We start from the raw sequence: 17,560 nt of genomic DNA, 5'->3' as shown, positions 1-17,560 counted from the left end.
CAAATTATGGTATGATCCCAAATGCAAAAGGACTGATGGCGTGAAATAACAACTCCACAAAACTGCTATTTCCACAGAGGATGGAAGTAAGGTTGGGTAACCTGGGAGGAACACAAGGACATTGTATGAGCACACAGGCATGAGGTTAGGAAATCTAAAGCCCAGCTGGAATTGAATCTGGCCAGGGGAGTCAAAGACAACAGGAAGAGATTCTGTAACTACCTAGGTGACAATAGGAAGGTTAGGGAAAATGTAGGCATGCTGCTTTTCCTACAAGGAAAGGCTGAGAGAGTTGTGACTTCAGCCTGGGGGAGAGAAGGCTTAGCAGAATTTCTGCCATGTATATAAATACCCAAAGAGAGGGTGTGCAAAGAGGAAGGAGACAGGTTCTTCCTGGTGGTGCCCAGTGACAGGACCAGAGGTCAAACAGACACCCAGGAGGTTCCCTCTGAACATCAGGAAACACTTTGTCACGGTGAGGATGACTGAGCACTTGCACAGGCTGCCCAGGGAGGTGTGGGGTCACCATCCTTGGAGGTGACCCCACAGAAGCCATCTAGACATGGTCCTGGGCAACCAGCTCTGGGTGAACCTGCTTGAGCTTGTACCAGATGACCTTCAGAGGACCCTTCCAACCTCAACCATTTTTAAAGGTACTTAAAACTGTAGCATTTACAAGGCCACCAATAATGGTGATGTTCTGATAAAAATGTACTTTGTTCACACTGTTCCTGAGAGAAATAAGTTATTTTTTTTTCCTCTAAGGAAGGTGATTAATATGCCCTGCAAAACACAACATCACTAGTAGAGTTGTCTGTAACAGAAGAAATACAATTGTTAAAACTTTTTAATTCTGTAAGGCAGTGTAAGGGAAGTTACATATCTATTTTGCATAATAAAAGTCCTAATATAGATCTGAAACTTTAGAACAATAAACAATACATCCACAAAGAATCATCTCTGGCAAATCTTCAAGTCAGAGGTGTTCATGTAAGATGTGAATGAAATTTTATTTTAATCCTAAGGCAATGGGTGCAAGTTACAGAGGTGAGATCAGACTCAGGAACAACTCCAGATGTTCTGCCTTTATCTTCAGTGAAGCATGAGCATGGTCTCCTATGCAAACCAAGTTAAACTGCAAATTAATCTGTGATAGTTGCTCTAGAGTTATAAAAAGATGCAGAACAGAATTTGGTCCTTACACTGCTTTTATAGCTGAAAGACACCAATCTTTAACACCTGGCAGATGACCATTTTCTGTTCTGTTCAATGCTATTTTAGAGAAAAACAAACAAACAAAAATGTTCTATTTATATTAGCTTTTTTGTTACCCTTACCTAAAACAATGGTTAATCTTGACAAAGTTACAGCTAATTGTACCTGGTAAAAATTTGGATGCATTGAACTAAAGGCTCTTGAACAAACTAAGAGTATCTCTGGCATTACCTGTCGCAGTAACTCCTCCTGCCGCATCCTAATTCGCTCCCTCTCCATCTGGATTCGCTGCAGCCTCAACTTCTGCTGCTGCTGTTGCTGTGTGGTCAGTGCACTAGGCATGTTCAAAAGCCCTGGCTGTGGAGTCTGGGGAGGACGACTCTGCTGTGACATGGCTGTGCTGGGTGTTATTTGGTGCTGGTGATTCATGACTGCAGGAGAAAAAATAAACCATGGCTGGTTAAGTAGAACTGTACTTTAACAAAGGGCCTAGGACACATATTACTCCTTTACAGTATAGAATCATTAGAATTACTGTATTTCAAATGACTGAGATGACTGCTCCATCTGGCAAGATCTGGTACTAGTAATTGATTAGTAAATAATTTTTCATATTTCATATGTGTATAAAACATGAATGCTTCTAATACAGCATTTATATTCATCCTGGTACGTTCAAATATTTACCTAATGATATGTAGTAAATGACATGCAAGCTTTTTTAATTGAAAATTCCCCTACAGATGTGTACCTATAATATGGCTGGTCTCCTGTCCCAAGGAACCAGGGACAGGACAAGAGGAAACAGCCTCAAGCAGTGCCAGGAGAGGTTTAGACTGGATATTAGGAACAATTCCTTCCTCCAGAGGGTGGTCAGGACTTAGAACAGGATGCCCAAGGCAGTGGTGGAATCACCGTCCCTGAAGTATTCACAAACTGTGTAGATGAGGCTCTCACTGACATAGTTTAGTAGTGGTCTTGGCAGTGCTGGGGGAACAGTTGTACTCGATGATCTTAAAGGTCTTTTCCAACCTGTCTGATTCTATGATTCTGTGCTAGCCAGCTTTCTGCTCAGGTACTGTCTTGTCTTTGCATCTGGAGTAATACAGGTTCTCTGGCATTAGGCCAGCATAAAAACTTTGCCCTGCTTTGTTTGACAGAAATACTTACATGTGCTCACATCAGATCTGAATCACATTTTTCCTTCTGGATGCTCCAGTATCACATGGGCCCAGCATGTAAAGGCTGTGGAACCATTTGATGAGAGTGCAGCTGCATATTATTTTAGCTTCAGTGGCAAATCTAGCTCAAAAAATAATTCCAGTTTAAAAGCAGTCCTGCAGTAATATAACCTTTTCACAGATTCAGCTTATGTGTGGTCCACAAATAGCTGTATCCACACAAATGACATCATGCTTCTACATGAAACCAGAGTGTTCCCATTTATCACCTCCTTCCACACCCAGCTGCTGGTTCCTGCCCACATGCCATCCCTTCACTGAGCTGGCAAAAGCATTTTTGTGGCAACACAGCGAACTAAAAATTGTCTGGGGATAAAAAGAAGGTATTTTCTGGCTAGATCAGTTCCCAGCAAAAGTAACTGGGTAGCCATGAAACTGCTTATGTGCATCCAGTGTAGGAGTCCAGGGGAAAAATAATCTGGCTGCAGGAAAGCCAGACCAAAGCCAGCACTGATCAGTGATGTTTCAGTAGTACAATCCCAGAAAGGTTAGCATGCTGCAGTGCTGAGAGGGGAAAAGTAGGAATGAGAGGTAGGTGCAGAAATGAAACCACCTTCATAATGAGAAAACAATATAGGGAACCACATTTTAAGATTCAGTGAATCTAGTCTTAATCACATGAAGTAGGAAATATTATAAGTACAATTATATAAATTCTAGCAGCGTAATTCTGGTGTTAAAATTGCCAAACCCATAAGCACTTAGGCAGGACTTGTAACTCTTTTCATATGCATAAGTGTGTGCTTAGATTTCTGGCATGCTAATAGTTGAGTGAATAGAACCACCATGCTAAGAATCCAGGCTGGCTGAAGGATTATCACAATATAGTAAATTCTCCACAAGAAAATGGCTTTCATCTAAGCAGCAAGTACAAATGATAGAACTGGGCAAAGTTAAGTAAAGATCAATAACCTGCACAGTGTGTCTAGGATACACTCAGGGCTAGGGCATGACTTCTAGTACTGTTTGTCATGGCTATTTGTTGCTTTTGCTATATAAAAATCATAGAATCATGTAATGGTTTGGGTTGGAAGAGACCCCAAAGACCATCGAAGTTCCACCCCCCTGCCACTGGGCAGGGACACCTTCCACTAAATGAGGTTGCTCAAAGTCCCATCCAACCTGGCCTTGAACACTGCCAGGGATGGGGCAGCCACAGCTTCTCTGGGCAACCTGTGCCAGTGCCTCCCCACCCTCTTAGTGAAGAACTTCTTCCTAATGGCTAATCTAAATCTACTCTCTTCCAGTTTAAAACTGTTCCCCCTTGTAGTATTCCTGCACGCCCCTGTGAAAGTCCCTCTCCAGCTTTCTTGTAGGCCCCCTCCAGGTCCTGGAAGCTGCTCTAAGATCTGGAGCCTTCTCTTCTGCAGGCTGAACAACCCCTACCTCTCTCAGACTCTCAAAAATGCCATTCTTCATCAGCTGATCTATACACATGTATCAACAGCTGAAATTATACATGCAAGAAGATAAAGAACAAGACAATATGAAAACACTGAGAAATACAAAAATCCCTGTGCTATGGCCTCCAATAACCTTCTAAGTATATAAGAATATTTTGGTCCAATGAATCTTGCAGTTAATTACTTTTTTTTCAAGCAATACGAGCCATTGTTACATAGCATCAAGAAACTACAGGAAGCTCAGTACAATGAGTAAACATTCCCACACTTTGACATTAGTATAGAAATTATATCACTCTAAATCTCCGACAATTCAAATACGCCTTATGTCTACTAAGAAACAACAACAGCAACAACAAAAAACATTCTACTGCCAAAAATGTTATTTACATCATGTGGATTTGGTAAAGCTATAGCTGTAGAAAAGTTTTACAAGTTTCAGTGCAGGAGATGCACAGAAGGCAAAAGAATAACCAAAAGCCATCCTTATCCAATTTTACCACCTGCATTATTTGGCTCAGCTCCTCTTTCAGTGACTGCCTTTCTCCTCAGAGGTTTCTAGATCTAAATCTCTGAACAAAGGTCCACAGAAAAATAGATTTGTTCAAAATTACTATTAATTGGAATGGCTTTTAAAGAACCATTGATTTGGCTCACAGAGACAAACTTACTTAAGATCATTTGAACATACTGACACCACATTTTTCTCCAGCATACAGTGCTTCAAGAAAAAGTGGAATTCAGGTAACTCTCCATTCAGTTTGAATACCAGACACCTACTTTCATAGCAGCCTAAACTGAATAGACTCAGAAATATTAAGTGTATGTAGTCATTCATCTGTGCTTCCAAACAAGTACAGATAGTTTTATCAAGGTATCTGGATAGAGAATGTTTATGATAAAGTCTATCTTAAACCAGAGCATTAAATCCATATGGTGATAAATTCTCTTTTTTTAATATCATTCAAAACTAGTTTATAAAAACACAGATGCTGAGGCCCAGGTTTTGATCCTGCCAACTGCGTAACAGCATCCTTCCATTTGAGTTATTCTGAAGTGCAATCACAACATGCCCCATAAGGAAATTTAGGACATATGTGGTCTACTTTTGTGAAGTTCAGATTTTGGGCATGTGCATGCATACATATAATGGACATTAAGTTAATCTAACCTAACTCAAAACAGTAACTGGAAAAAAAAAATAGTATAAAACATGAGACCATTAGGCTTTTTTTTTTTTTTATCTATTATGGAAAACAAAATGAAACCAAAACCTGGGACATTCTGCAGCACTTCCCACAACAACTGCTGCATTCAGCTGCTCTAAAAATATATCCTATGGGTCAAAATGTTACATGTACAGTAATGAAACAGCTGACTCTGGGACGTAGCTGAAGAGCAATTAAATCATTGCAGATTTGTAAGTACTCTTTTGCATTGGTTCCACTGAAAGGCACTGAAATTATTATGAGCAAGCCTTCAGTTCGTGTGTGAAGTTTTAGGACTTTTCTATACTAGCAGTGCACATGTTCTGGTATTTGGAACGTGCCACTAACAGTCACTGCTACTTTCCTCAGCACAGTGCTTGGCCATGTTAAGTGATTCGGGCACTGAGTAACTCCATGCAGTTTGTGCAATAGCAAACACCCATGGGCACAGATAAATCACTTGTATGTATCACATTTCCCTGTTTGCTCAGTTCCCTGTCACCCTCCTCATTGTGCAGGAAACCAGCTGACTCATTGACTTCACACTGATAGAAATTCTTGAGCTTGAGGTTGTGTGTGAACATGCACACAGGCTTTCTTGCCTGCAACTGAGGCACTGCACTAAGCAACACCTTTTCCAGGGGTTCAGGGCTGTGCTGGATAATACTCTGCAAACACGGTATCAACAAAATAAACATCTCCCTTTGTATACAGAACTGATCACAGAAGATAAACATGATAAAATGGTGGAATGATTTTATTATCTCACTGGGAAAAGTGATCCCCAGAAGTAATACTGATGTAGCAAATATACTACAAAGACAATATGGGTTAATCTTACACATGAAAAGTCCCTGACTCAAGACAGGAAACATTCATAGGAAGCATGACTGTGGCTCTCAGGAAAACAATGTAACTGAAAGCAAAATGTCTTCAAAGTACCAGGGAAAAATTTAACTGAAACATCCAGGAAAATGAACAAAACAGTAAGAGCCAGTAGCACTGAGCAAATATATCAGCTTCAGCTGAAAGAGCTATGAATTAACAAGAGACAGGCTGGTTGAAAACGTAGTTGAGATAAGCACAGGAAGATAGTGGTGAAAATTCCCTGATCAAAAGACTCATCAATTCCCAAATCAAAGGACTGATGAACAGAACTGCTTTAAAATTTCTGGTGTCAGAGATACCCTTGGGTATCTCATAGTGTTGTGTAAATGTACTGATTGTTGGAACCACTCATTTTCAGTAAAAAAGTCTGTAATTGCACAAGCAAGGCCAGAACTTCTGATATTAAGCAATTCAAAAACATTGGATAGGCTCCTGATTTACCCAAGATGAAAGATCTTCCTGTTTATGGTGCTAAGAATAGCATCCAGCACTGATGTCCTCCAGGTAAGCCAGGAGTGAAATACAGTGAGTTTTCAAAGTATTAACTATATGGTTTGTTCAGAGTGCAGATTAGTTTTATTACTTAGGCTAATCAGTCCTAGTTGCATCGAACAGGCATGGATCAGGCCTGTGCTACACCCAGTGCCAGTTAGAGGCAGCTTTATTACCTGTAGGTGGTGCAAAGCCCACACTAATAAACTCTTCTGGAGTCGTGGAAGAGATGCAGGCATAACTAAACCATAAGTAAACTAAATCTTTGTTTATTCTTGAAAAGTATTACTTAACATATGCACACAAAAATGACACTGTACAAATCTGTACAAATTAAAACACATTAAAACATCCTAGACAGGGCAATTCCAGAAGTAAGTCTCAGTAGAGTAATTGATTCTTGCTCTTATCAACCTCTAGTTTATACATTGATTGATAACAAAGTGTGCTTTTACAGGCAATTACCTGCATCTTTCTAGATATTTTCTTTGGAGAATCAACACCATTAAAACCTGTGGTCACATTTGTCTCCCTTATAATTGTGCCAAGACCTACGACCCCTTAAAATTATTTTCCTTTTTTATTTTACCCTCCTCCCCCTCCATGTTTTCCAAGCACAACACTCTAGGTAACACCAGGTGGGTTTTATCCTGAAACACTGTCTACTTGGACACAAATGAGCATCCATACGGAACTCCAGTCTCCTCAAAATAAGAGTGGAAGAGCATGATGATACAGTTATTGCAGGACCAAGACTTCTCAGTGCTTTTTCATTTTCCATTATCTGAGTTCTTCAAACAACGAGAAAACAAAAAAAACCCCAAGCCGCTAAGCTGCTCTTCTTAAGGACAGAGCTACAATGATATGCATGTGGAAAACAGAAAAATATACTATGTGGAATACCTTTAAGCATGTTTGAAGGCTCTGATATTGTCTAGATTTCATTTAATAGTGAATCTTTAAATACAGTAGTTGGAATGAAAAGAATCCCAACAATTGAAAAATTAGCCCTGTGGTATATCCAGAAACTTAGTTTGCAAAAAGTCTTCTATCTAACTGCTTTTCCTGGAACTAGTCAACTGAACTAGAGCTGGACTCCTGTACTGAGCAGTTCAGGAACACTGGTTTTGAATATTGCTAATAACTCTTCGTAACTAAAGGTCTGAATGAGCCCAGTGAAGTCAAAGGAAAGTCCTGGGTCAACTCCAGTGAGCAACTTAACAATACAGCAACATTCTACAAATCTCTATTCCTTATGATATAATCATATGGCACATTTATTGCGCTATTTATGCAATTTTATTAATGGCTGCTATTATTTATATTTGAATTCTCAATTTTTATTTGAATGCTATGCAGAACATAATGAAGTTTGAGTTAAAAAAGAAAAACCTACAGTTCGTGCCCCAGCTACACTACCCAATATGAATATTGATTTCAGTACAATGACACTCATCTAACAAATCAGTGACGCTTTAACAGATCACAGCCTTTCTGTCTGTGATCTAAGGAGTCTTAGGACCTCTGGACTGGTTTTGAGAGGTCAAAAGGTAACTAAGGAAAATCAGCTGGTCTTCAGTAAGCTTAAATTCAGTAGGCAGGGTTTGGCATTCCAGTGTAACATTTCTAAGGTTCTGCAAAGCAAATTTGATATAATACAGCAGGTGAAAAATATTCACCATTACAGCAGACAGACTCGGGCTGGTCTTGAATTCAGTTCTCTTGAGGAAAAATAAATTTATTTTGCAAAACAAAGTAAGTCTCTTCAATAAACAGCCATTACACAATTTTCCAGCAAGTAAAAATGTGGAGCCAAGTTCCAAACATGGACTGTGTGGTCACAGTTTCATTGCAGTCCATGGAATTACAACTATTTAGTTCACATCTCAAGTCAGACCTATGTAATCTTTTATTGCCAGTTAGATGGGGGGAAAAAAAAAATTGCTTTTGTTCGCTTTTGAATTAATAATGATATTCTAGTGAGTTAGGTTTTCTGACAGTGCAGGAGACTTTTCTGTTGATGACTTTCCTGGATATATACTAAGCAAGGATTGTTCTGCGGGCAAGAGACTGCAAGTTGCAGAAGTCAGAACAGGCAAGTGTAAATTGTTTCTGATGTGTATTGAACTGATTGTACCAACTTTTATTATTTTTGTGTCAGAAGTTTCTGGATACAACTGTGGATCTTTTTCTCTACTCTGTTTATAGGCAGTCCAGAGCCTAATTTGAGAGTATATATGAACTGGCCAGCATCAGGTGTCACGCAACACAGTCTGATGAAAAACAAATGTCTATAGAGTTGGTTTTTATTAAAAAAAAAAAAAAAAGAACAAACCCAGCCATATTACAATTTTGACTTAGTCACGACATTGTGAAGAAAAAAGTCTAGGCTCCCCTCCTTTTTCTCTCTCCGCTTCTGCCAACAAAGAACTGCTTGTTTCACTTATTTCCCAGAAACAGCATTAGCCTTCCAACAAGGTCAGCAAAAAATGCTGCTTTTCAGTTCTGGTGCAATTTGTTCCAAAAATCTGTAAAGTATTAAACCAAAAAGTTGTACTATCCCAGTGCACAGAGACTCCTTTATTCAGATTTCTGGGCTGAAAATAGCTATACAGAAATTTCTCAACAGTTTCAACTGTTAAATTCTGTGATAGTCACTTTTAACTAATCTTTCCTGTCTCCAATGACTCAAGCTTAAAAAAACCCCAAATGACCAACCTGCAGGTGCAGCATCAAAGCTACAATTTAGCAGGAAGTTATTTAAAAGATTAGAGATTTACTTTGTAAGCACTGTAAATCAGTAACAACAAATAAGTGAGGGCTGTTTGGCAAGACAGCTTTAAAGCTAGTGACCAATTACAGATTATGATTATTATTTTAAATATTTATTAAATTATTTTTATTTTTGTTTCAGGCAATCTTCAGCTTTTGCATTTCATTCACTTTGAAACTATGGAAAATGACACTCCATTCTTGCACTGGCATATGTTTGGATTACTAACCTTGAAGGGAAACACTTAGGCAAACAGGAACTTCTTTATGTTAAAATTAAAAATTACTAGATTTTGAAACAATACCAACATCTCTTTTGAGCACATCAACCTTTAACATTTCAGACTTACTAGACAGACAGTTGCTGGTTTAAAGGTGTGTTTTCCTTTGAAATATCTGGATTTAATTTACCAGATACTAGATTTAATTCCTGTTAGTTACTGGAACTATTAGCTACTGTCTTTAAAACATAAAAAAAAAATTTAAAAATTACTCCATTTGAAATCTGCCTGATAAATTACTTCTTAGAGGTTTTAATTGCAAATTACAAAAAAACAACCCACCCACCCACGTTCTTTTCCAGAGCTGTGTCATAACTTTCATTCCCACAGAACATGCAAGAACTCCACAATGCTTTCAGCTCTCTTCCAAGTGTTATTTCACTAACCAGAAGCAAGCGCCAAAATTATTCATGCTAACCACAGAAGAACTGTGTCCACTTCTTCCAGGATGTCCAGTAATTAAGAATGACCTGGAACAGGAAGCCTTTCCACTGTGCAGGTGATGTGAGGGCATGGGCTACACTGTGGGAAAAACACGTTCCTCTCACTGTTACACATCTGTAGCCAAATTTCCAGGCAATGCAAACTAAGCCTTGCAAAGTCTAGACCATTTCATGTATGTTAGTTATCACTAAAATACATACCAACTGTTTCTAAACGCTGTGGGAATTTCTGTGTTATCTCCAGAGCCTCAGTTTGACACAGTAACCAAAACTGTGTTTTATCATCCTCAAACAACAGTAGCTACACCTCTTTTATCATAGCAGGATATGGAAACTTTGGTTCATGTGTTTATTGCTCTTAGACAGGATTATTGCATTGTTTTATTGGTTGGATATCCTGGCTGATTAAGAAAAATGAAAGCAGACGCAAAGCAGCATAACTCCCAGTTGTATCCAGACCCAATTAAATACCGTTAGCAATGCAGTAGAAAGCTAAACTTTTTGAATTTACAGACAAATTTCTGTAACAGTTGCCAGAGTAAGAGGCTCTTCAAGTTAAATTCTATTGTGTAATATATGTCTTTCACCTTAGAGAACCAGTGTATTTATCCTGTTTGTACCACTTGGGTCATGCCTGCTGGTGGACCTTGATGGTGTACGTTCCTAAGGTTAAGAATATCTTTCTCTTCTTCAGTAGAGAAAAACAAATAAAAATCAAGTAGTTGTTCATCTGGAGTTTGACACAGTATGTTAATATGGTTGAACTCTCAGGATCAATGCATACACTAAACAAATTAATGTTGGGTTTTCCACTGTAAAACAGTGAACTGCTTTATGGAGATAAATATTACCAACTTCTACCACAGATGTGCCATGGTTTATTTTTCTTATACTCTGTATTTCACATGATCTGATCAGGTGAAAGTGCAGCCAAAAGTATATTTAATATCCTTCTCGCTCTGCCAGAAAATTTTCTCTGTTCTTAAGAGTACATTCCACATTCTGAAACTCCACCACCCCATGTTGATGATACATCATCCATTTTCCTTATGGTGCCAGTCTCCTACTTGATGAAAGCGTGAGAACTGCACCAGGACCCTCTAAACTGGCACAGAGATTTTTCAAGACCGGACTGCATAAAACCCTGAGCACTTGGTCTGATCTCATAGCTGACTCTGCTTTGAGCTGCAGGTTGGGTTACAGATCTCTCAGGACCGCTTCCCACCTGAATTATTCTGTGATGGCTACAGCCTTAAGTTTTGCCATTCCCCAACCCTCAACCATGTGTGGAAACTCATCCAGCTTCTTACCTCAGAACAGGCACCTTTACCTTTCCAAGCTCAAAACATTATTATTTACCTTATGGCAACTGTCCCTCAATTCAGTACATCTGAATGAGTTCAGTTTCTTATAATACCCCCTTTGAGGATGCCACTATCAGATAACTGATAAAAAAGCAGCAGCATGTAAATAAATTAAAACAATGTCCTCCAGATACTGATAGAGTATGGGAACACTGGAAACCTCAGGAATTTTAACACCAAGCATTTTTATTATTGTTTTTCCTAAATATATACATATTGATAAGTTCATCTTGACAGAACCTGAGACAATACACGTAGTTATGAGGTATTATGTCAGTGTTCAGAATTAAGAGTGATCTGGGTACATTTTCTGAAGACAAGATTAGCTGGGCCAATAGACACTACTCAAGAAGCTGCTAATTTACCAGTTACAAAATTATCAGGTTACCAACCATCAACATAAGACAGCCCAGGTTAGAAGTGACCTTGAAAGATCATCTTGTCAAACTTGTATGCAAAATAATAGATTACAAGGGAATAACCAAAGGGGGTAGGAGAAGATGGCTCAGCTCTAATGCATAAGGGATCTTTCTGCTTGTCTCTTTGATTCACTCCTTATCGCTTCTTCCTGAACAGCCAGCTCATACATAATTGCAGCTTTTAAAAGCCTTTCCACCAATCAATCCCATCTCCATGCAAAGTCTGACAAGTTACACAAGTTCTGTTGCGTACCAGAAGTGGAAAATGCAATGTGGTAAAACCAGGTAGGTATGTCTGTTATTGCTGGTGCTGGACTGTCCAGTGTGAAGAGAGTCAAAGACGACAGTGGTAGCCAAGCACTAGGAAGCACTAGGAAGCATTAGGGATGTCCAGCCTGGTTGGACTTGAGTGAGCTTAGAGAAACCAAGCACACTTTTTAACCACATTTTCTAGATAAATAAATTGAAAGCCCATATCCACACCCAAATAAACTCAAAGGCATTTTGCAAAGTGGCAGAATGCCCAAAACTCTCAAACCACCAAACTCTGGACGCTACCTAACATATAGCTCAGTCACTCACAGAGGACCTAGAATAACTGTGCCTTGCAGTCTGCAATTGGTATTTGTCCTAAGGCCTAAATTCTAAAAACAACTGTACGATAGAGCCTATTCTTTCTGTATAAGGAACTTCTGTGTATAAATTCAAGCTAATTTATACAGAAGAGATAAATACTATGAGAGGGGCTTATTATTTTATGTCAAAATAAGTTGCAAACTGTTAAACTTGAAAAACATCTAAATGAAGACCAGAGTGTGCTCACCAAAGGATGCAGAGCACAATCACAAAAGAAATCTTTTAAAACAGTCTGAAGGAAGCAGGGTGAAAATAACAATGGTTTTGAGTGTTGCATAATGTGGAATAAAGACTACAAACCAAGCAGTATTTAATTAAAAATTGTTGCAAAAGAAACTTTTATAAGGTTCTGATTTTTTCCCCTAAATCTTGCTACACATAGCCAAAAACTACCCTCTAGCATCTTCTTACACCAGTGACTGCCATTAAAGCAGAACAGCTTCCCAAGCTTGGACTTTGGCAATCCCAGAGAACAATTTAGTCATTTAAGTCAGACAGTAGTTTGACCATTAGCTTAGCTGCACTGCAACTGCTCTCCTTCCTTTCATTCACACAAAGTCCATAAAGCTTGGTCTCCTAATTCAGGGACCTAGGTTAGATGCCTAAAATAAGGGTGTACAAACACCCTTCCTCCCACATACAGTCTTTGTTACTACCACAATAACAGAATTGACTTGTAACAGACATTTAATACTTTATCAGTCAGCTGAAAAAGACTCTTTCAGAATGGGGAGGAAAATAATACATGTGCAGATTCAGCACCAAAGTAAATAGGATTCAAGAAGTACTTATAAAGATGGAAGAAATACAGCACTGAAGTTACGAGAAAAACAGTATGTGTATCTCATAAATAGATACCATAAAACCACAGCAGGAAAAAGGTAGAAAAAAAAAAAAGGATTTTTTAAAGTATGTCCAGTAATTTCAATCAACTTTCACTATATGCTTCTCTATGTCTCAAGCACAGTCATACTGTGATTTGGTATCATTTAGTCACACTCTGTGCTTTTGATATAATGTTTGTAAATGCCTTTGTACACTTCCCAGCAAATACTGCTGAAAGGAGTTTATAAAGCAAATCAACAATCTGTACAGAACAGACCGTATTTTCCATCTCTTCAGAAGAAGCATAGCAAGGAAAACACATGTGTTAGTAATTAGAAGTGCAGACCAGTATGCAGACCTGGAATACTTAAATCCTTTTAAGTGGCACATCTTCAAAAGAAAAACTACTTCTAATTCCTACAGTTACCAAAAAACTCCAAGGCAAAAGACAAATGCACAGACTTCATTTGCTAAAAAAGTTACAAAATTATGTCCAGAAGAGTGGCTTAACTGGGTATCCAATTTCTATTTCCCCTCTGATGTCTCTAAGACGTTGGCACAATCGCTTCTGGCTTGGAGGTCAGACTGCCAGACCAACAAACTGCTCATTTCAAGGTCTGAGACCCAAGAAAGCAGGTTCAGCAGTGACACTGTTAGCATCACAAAAAAGCAGAAAGACCTTGCCTTTTGACCAAGGTAATTTCAAAATAGAGACATTCTGTTTCAGTACTGGAAAATGCACTCACATGTATTTTAAACTGTCACCCAAAGTATTCAGAGGCTACTGTATTCTGTTCAGATTCTTGCAATTTTCTGTGTGCATATATATATAACAGTTTCTAGATTAAATCTTTTCAAATATATCTTTTAATAAAATAGGTCACCTTGGTGTGCTCAAACATGTAGATTGGAATATCAGGGACTGTTATGATGAATAGTATGGTGCTCAAAATGCTACTAAGCTGTGCAAACGTATTTGCTTGTCCCAAAGTGCCACAGTATGCTTTTCAAAAGCCCCCAGAATGAGAAAAACTCCACCAAAACATATTGACAAAATACTTTCTTAATTAAATAAATATGGACACTGTGGAAATATTTACATACTATTTCTAGTGGGCAAATGTTTAGGAAATTCAGTCACAGATCTGAACCATGCCAAGCACTGTATAAATACCTACCAAAAAGTGGAACTTCATCTATAACTGCGAAGGTTACTGAATGAAATACAGTCTGTATGTGATGTAACAGATTTTGAAGTCTTTGGAAATGCCACAGTTGGGCACCTAAAGTCCCTTCAAGACTCTTAATTAGGTGTATGCTTCTATTTCTATTATTCTATTACTGCCTGCTCTAGTGAGACCCACGGACTATTACCCACTTCTGGTGATCCATGGGGGTGCTAGCGATGTTGATAGAAGTAGCCTGGAGAACATAAAGAAGGACTACAGGGCCCTGGGAGAGGTGGTTAGGGGCTCTGGAGCTCAGGCTGTCTTTTCATCAATTCTCCAGGATACAGGGGGAGACCTTAAAAAAGCTCGGAGGATTGGCCAAGTTAATAAATGGTTAAAAGGATGGTGCCATAGTCAGGGGTTTGGGTGTTCTGAATACGGAACCCAAGTTAGTAGGCCAGGTCTACTGGGGGCTGGTAGAGCTGATCTGACAAAGAAGAGGAAGAGTGGTTTTGGTCGGAGGCTTGCCAGGCTGGTCACGGTTTCTTTAAACTAGATGTGTTGGGGGAGGGGGGCATTGTTCCATCCCAACACACCCAGTCAGTTGCCAGCACCTACAATAAATGCTCGGAGCGATGCAGAGATATTCCAGCCGCTCCAGCCAATGAGCCAGCTTCATTTGGAGCTCGGCTCAGATGCCTCTATACAAACGCCCGTAGGATGGGAAACAAACAAGAGGAATTAGAGATGTGTGCACGACTACGGGAGTATGATATAGTAGGCATCACAGAAACATGGTGGGATGGCTCCTACGACTGGAGTGTTGGAATGGAAGGTTACAGGCTCTTTAGAAAAGACAGGCCTGGCAGGCGGGGAGGGGGAGTTGCTATTTATGTTAGGGATAGGCTGGAGAGTGTGGAACTCTGTCTGGGGACGGGTGAGCAGTCGACAGAGAGTTTGTGGGTCAAGGTTAAAGGGAGAGCAGCGATGGGGGACATTACTGTGGGGATCTGTTACAGACCGCCTGGTCAAGAGGAATCTGTGGATGAAGTGCTCTATAGGCAGATAGGAACAGCCTCACGCTCACAGGCCCTTGTTCTCATGGGAGACTTCAACCACCCTGACATCTGTTGGAGTGCAGGTACGGCCCGGCACAAGCAATCCAGGAGGTTCCTCGATTGTGTGGAAGACAACTTCCTTCTGCAAGTAATAGAGGAGCTGACAAGGAGAGGTGCCATGCTTGACCTTGTGCTCACCAACAGGGAAGGGCTGGTTGGAAATGTGACGCTCCAGGGCAGCCTTGGTTGCAGTGACCATGAGATGGTCGAATTTGAGATCCTCGGGACAGTGAGAAGAGCGTGCAGCAAGCTCACTGCCCTGGACTTCAAGAGAGCAGACTTCGGCCTCTTCAGGAACCTGCTTAGTAAGGTTCCATGGGATACAGCCCTAGAGGGCAGGGGGGCCCAAGACTCTTGGTTGTTATTCAAGGATCACCTGCTCCAAGCTCAGGAGTGTTGCATCCCAACTAGAAGGAAGTGCAGCAAGAGGGCCAGGAGACCTCCTTGGATGGATAAGGAGCTGCTCAGGAAAATTCAAAGGAAAAAAGAGGCTTATAGAAGGTGGAAGCAGGGACAGGCGGCCTGGGAAGAATACAGGAATGCTGTCTGGGAAGCTAGGGACCAGGTGAGGAAGGCTAAGGCCCAGTTAGAATTGAACTTGGCTAGGGATGTTAAGGACAATAGGAAGGGATTCTATAGGTACGTAGCGAGTAAAAGACAGACTAGGGACAACGCAGGCCCCCTCCGGAAGATAGCGGGAGAACTGGCTACCCAGGATTTGGAGAAGGCTGAGGTTCTTAATGACTTCTTTGCCTCAGTCTTCACTGGCAAAGTCTCTGACCGCACCACCCAAGTCTTGGAAGGCGAACGCAGGGACTGTGAGAATGAAGACCCTAGGCCCACTGTAGGAGAGGATCTGGTTCGAGACCATCTTAAAAACCTAAACGTACACAAGTTCATGGGACCTGACGACATCCATCCGCAGGTCCTGAAGGAGCTGGCAAATGAAGTTGCTAAGCCACTGGCCATCATATTTGAAAAATCATGGCAGTCAGGTGAAGTTCCCTATGACTGGAAAAAGGGAAATATAACCCCCATTTTCAAGAAGGGGAAAATGGATGACCCGGGGAATTACAGACCAGTCAGTCTCACCTCTGTGCCTGGCAAAATATTGGAGCAGATTCTCCTGGAAGACATGCTAAGGCACATGAAAAACAAGGAGGTGGTTGGTGACAGCCAGCATGGCTTCACTAAGGGGAAATCCTGCCTGACCAATTTGGTGGCCTTCTATGATGGGGCTACGGAACTGATGGGACAGGGGCAGAGCAGTTGACATCATCTACCTGGACTTGTGCAAAGCCTTCAACACTGTCCCACATGACATCCTTGTCTCTACATTGGAGAGACATCAATTTGATGGGTGGACCACTCGGTGGATAAAGAACTGGCTGGATGGCCACACGCAAAGAGTTGTGGTCAATGGCTCAATGTCTGGCTGGAGACCGGTAACGAGTGGTGTCCCTCAGGGACTGGTGTTGGGACCGGTCTTGTTCAACACCTTTGTCGGTGACATGGACAGTGGGATTGAGTGCGCCCTCAGCAAGTTTGCCGATGACACCAAGGTGTGTGGTTCGGTTGATACGCCCAAGGGAAGGGATGCCATCCAGAGGGACCTCGACACGCTTGTGAGGTGGGCTGATGCCAACCTGATGAAGTTTAACCATGCCAAGTGCAAGGTCCTGCACCTGGGTCGGAACAATCCCAGGCACAGTTACAGGTTGGGCAGAGAACAGATTCAGAGCAGCCCTGCAGAGAAGGACTTGGGGGTGTTGGTTGATGAGAAAATGAGCATGAGCCGGCAGTGTGCGCTCACAGCCCAGAAAGCCAACTGTATCCTGGGCTGCATCAAAAGGAGCGTGACCAGCAGGTCGAAGGAGGTGGTCCTGCCCCTCTGCTCTCGTGAGACCTCACGTGGAGTATTGTGTGCAGTTCTGGTGTCCTCAACATAAAAAGGACATGAAACTGTTGGAACAAGTCCAGAGGAGGGCCACGAGGATGATCAGGGGGCTGGAGCACCTCCCGTATGGAGACAGGCTGAGAAAGTTGGGGCTGTTCAGCCTGGAGAAGAGAAGACTGCGTGGAGACC

At 40.9% G+C, this 17,560-nt stretch overlaps 1 protein-coding gene across 1 annotated transcript in view; it reads right to left on the bottom strand.

Annotated features, from left to right (window-relative positions):
* The window catches only part of WWTR1 (WW domain containing transcription regulator 1), a gene marked incomplete at both ends in the record, with an annotated part of 71,193 nt that overhangs the window by 11,348 nt on the left and 42,285 nt on the right, over positions 1–17,560 (bottom strand). The window contains one exon of the mRNA XM_080623746.1: positions 1,447–1,646. Within this exon, the coding sequence (XP_080479872.1) occupies positions 1,447–1,646 (200 nt within the window). The remainder of the gene's footprint in view (positions 1–1,446; positions 1,647–17,560) is intronic.

The sequence above is a fragment of the Psittacula echo genome (genome assembly GCF_963264785.1).
Source record: "Psittacula echo genome assembly, chromosome: 7".
NCBI lineage: Eukaryota > Metazoa > Chordata > Aves > Psittaciformes > Psittacidae > Psittacula > Psittacula echo.
The sequence above is the reverse complement of the archived record's forward strand: the minus strand, read 5'-3'. Positions and strand labels throughout refer to the sequence as shown.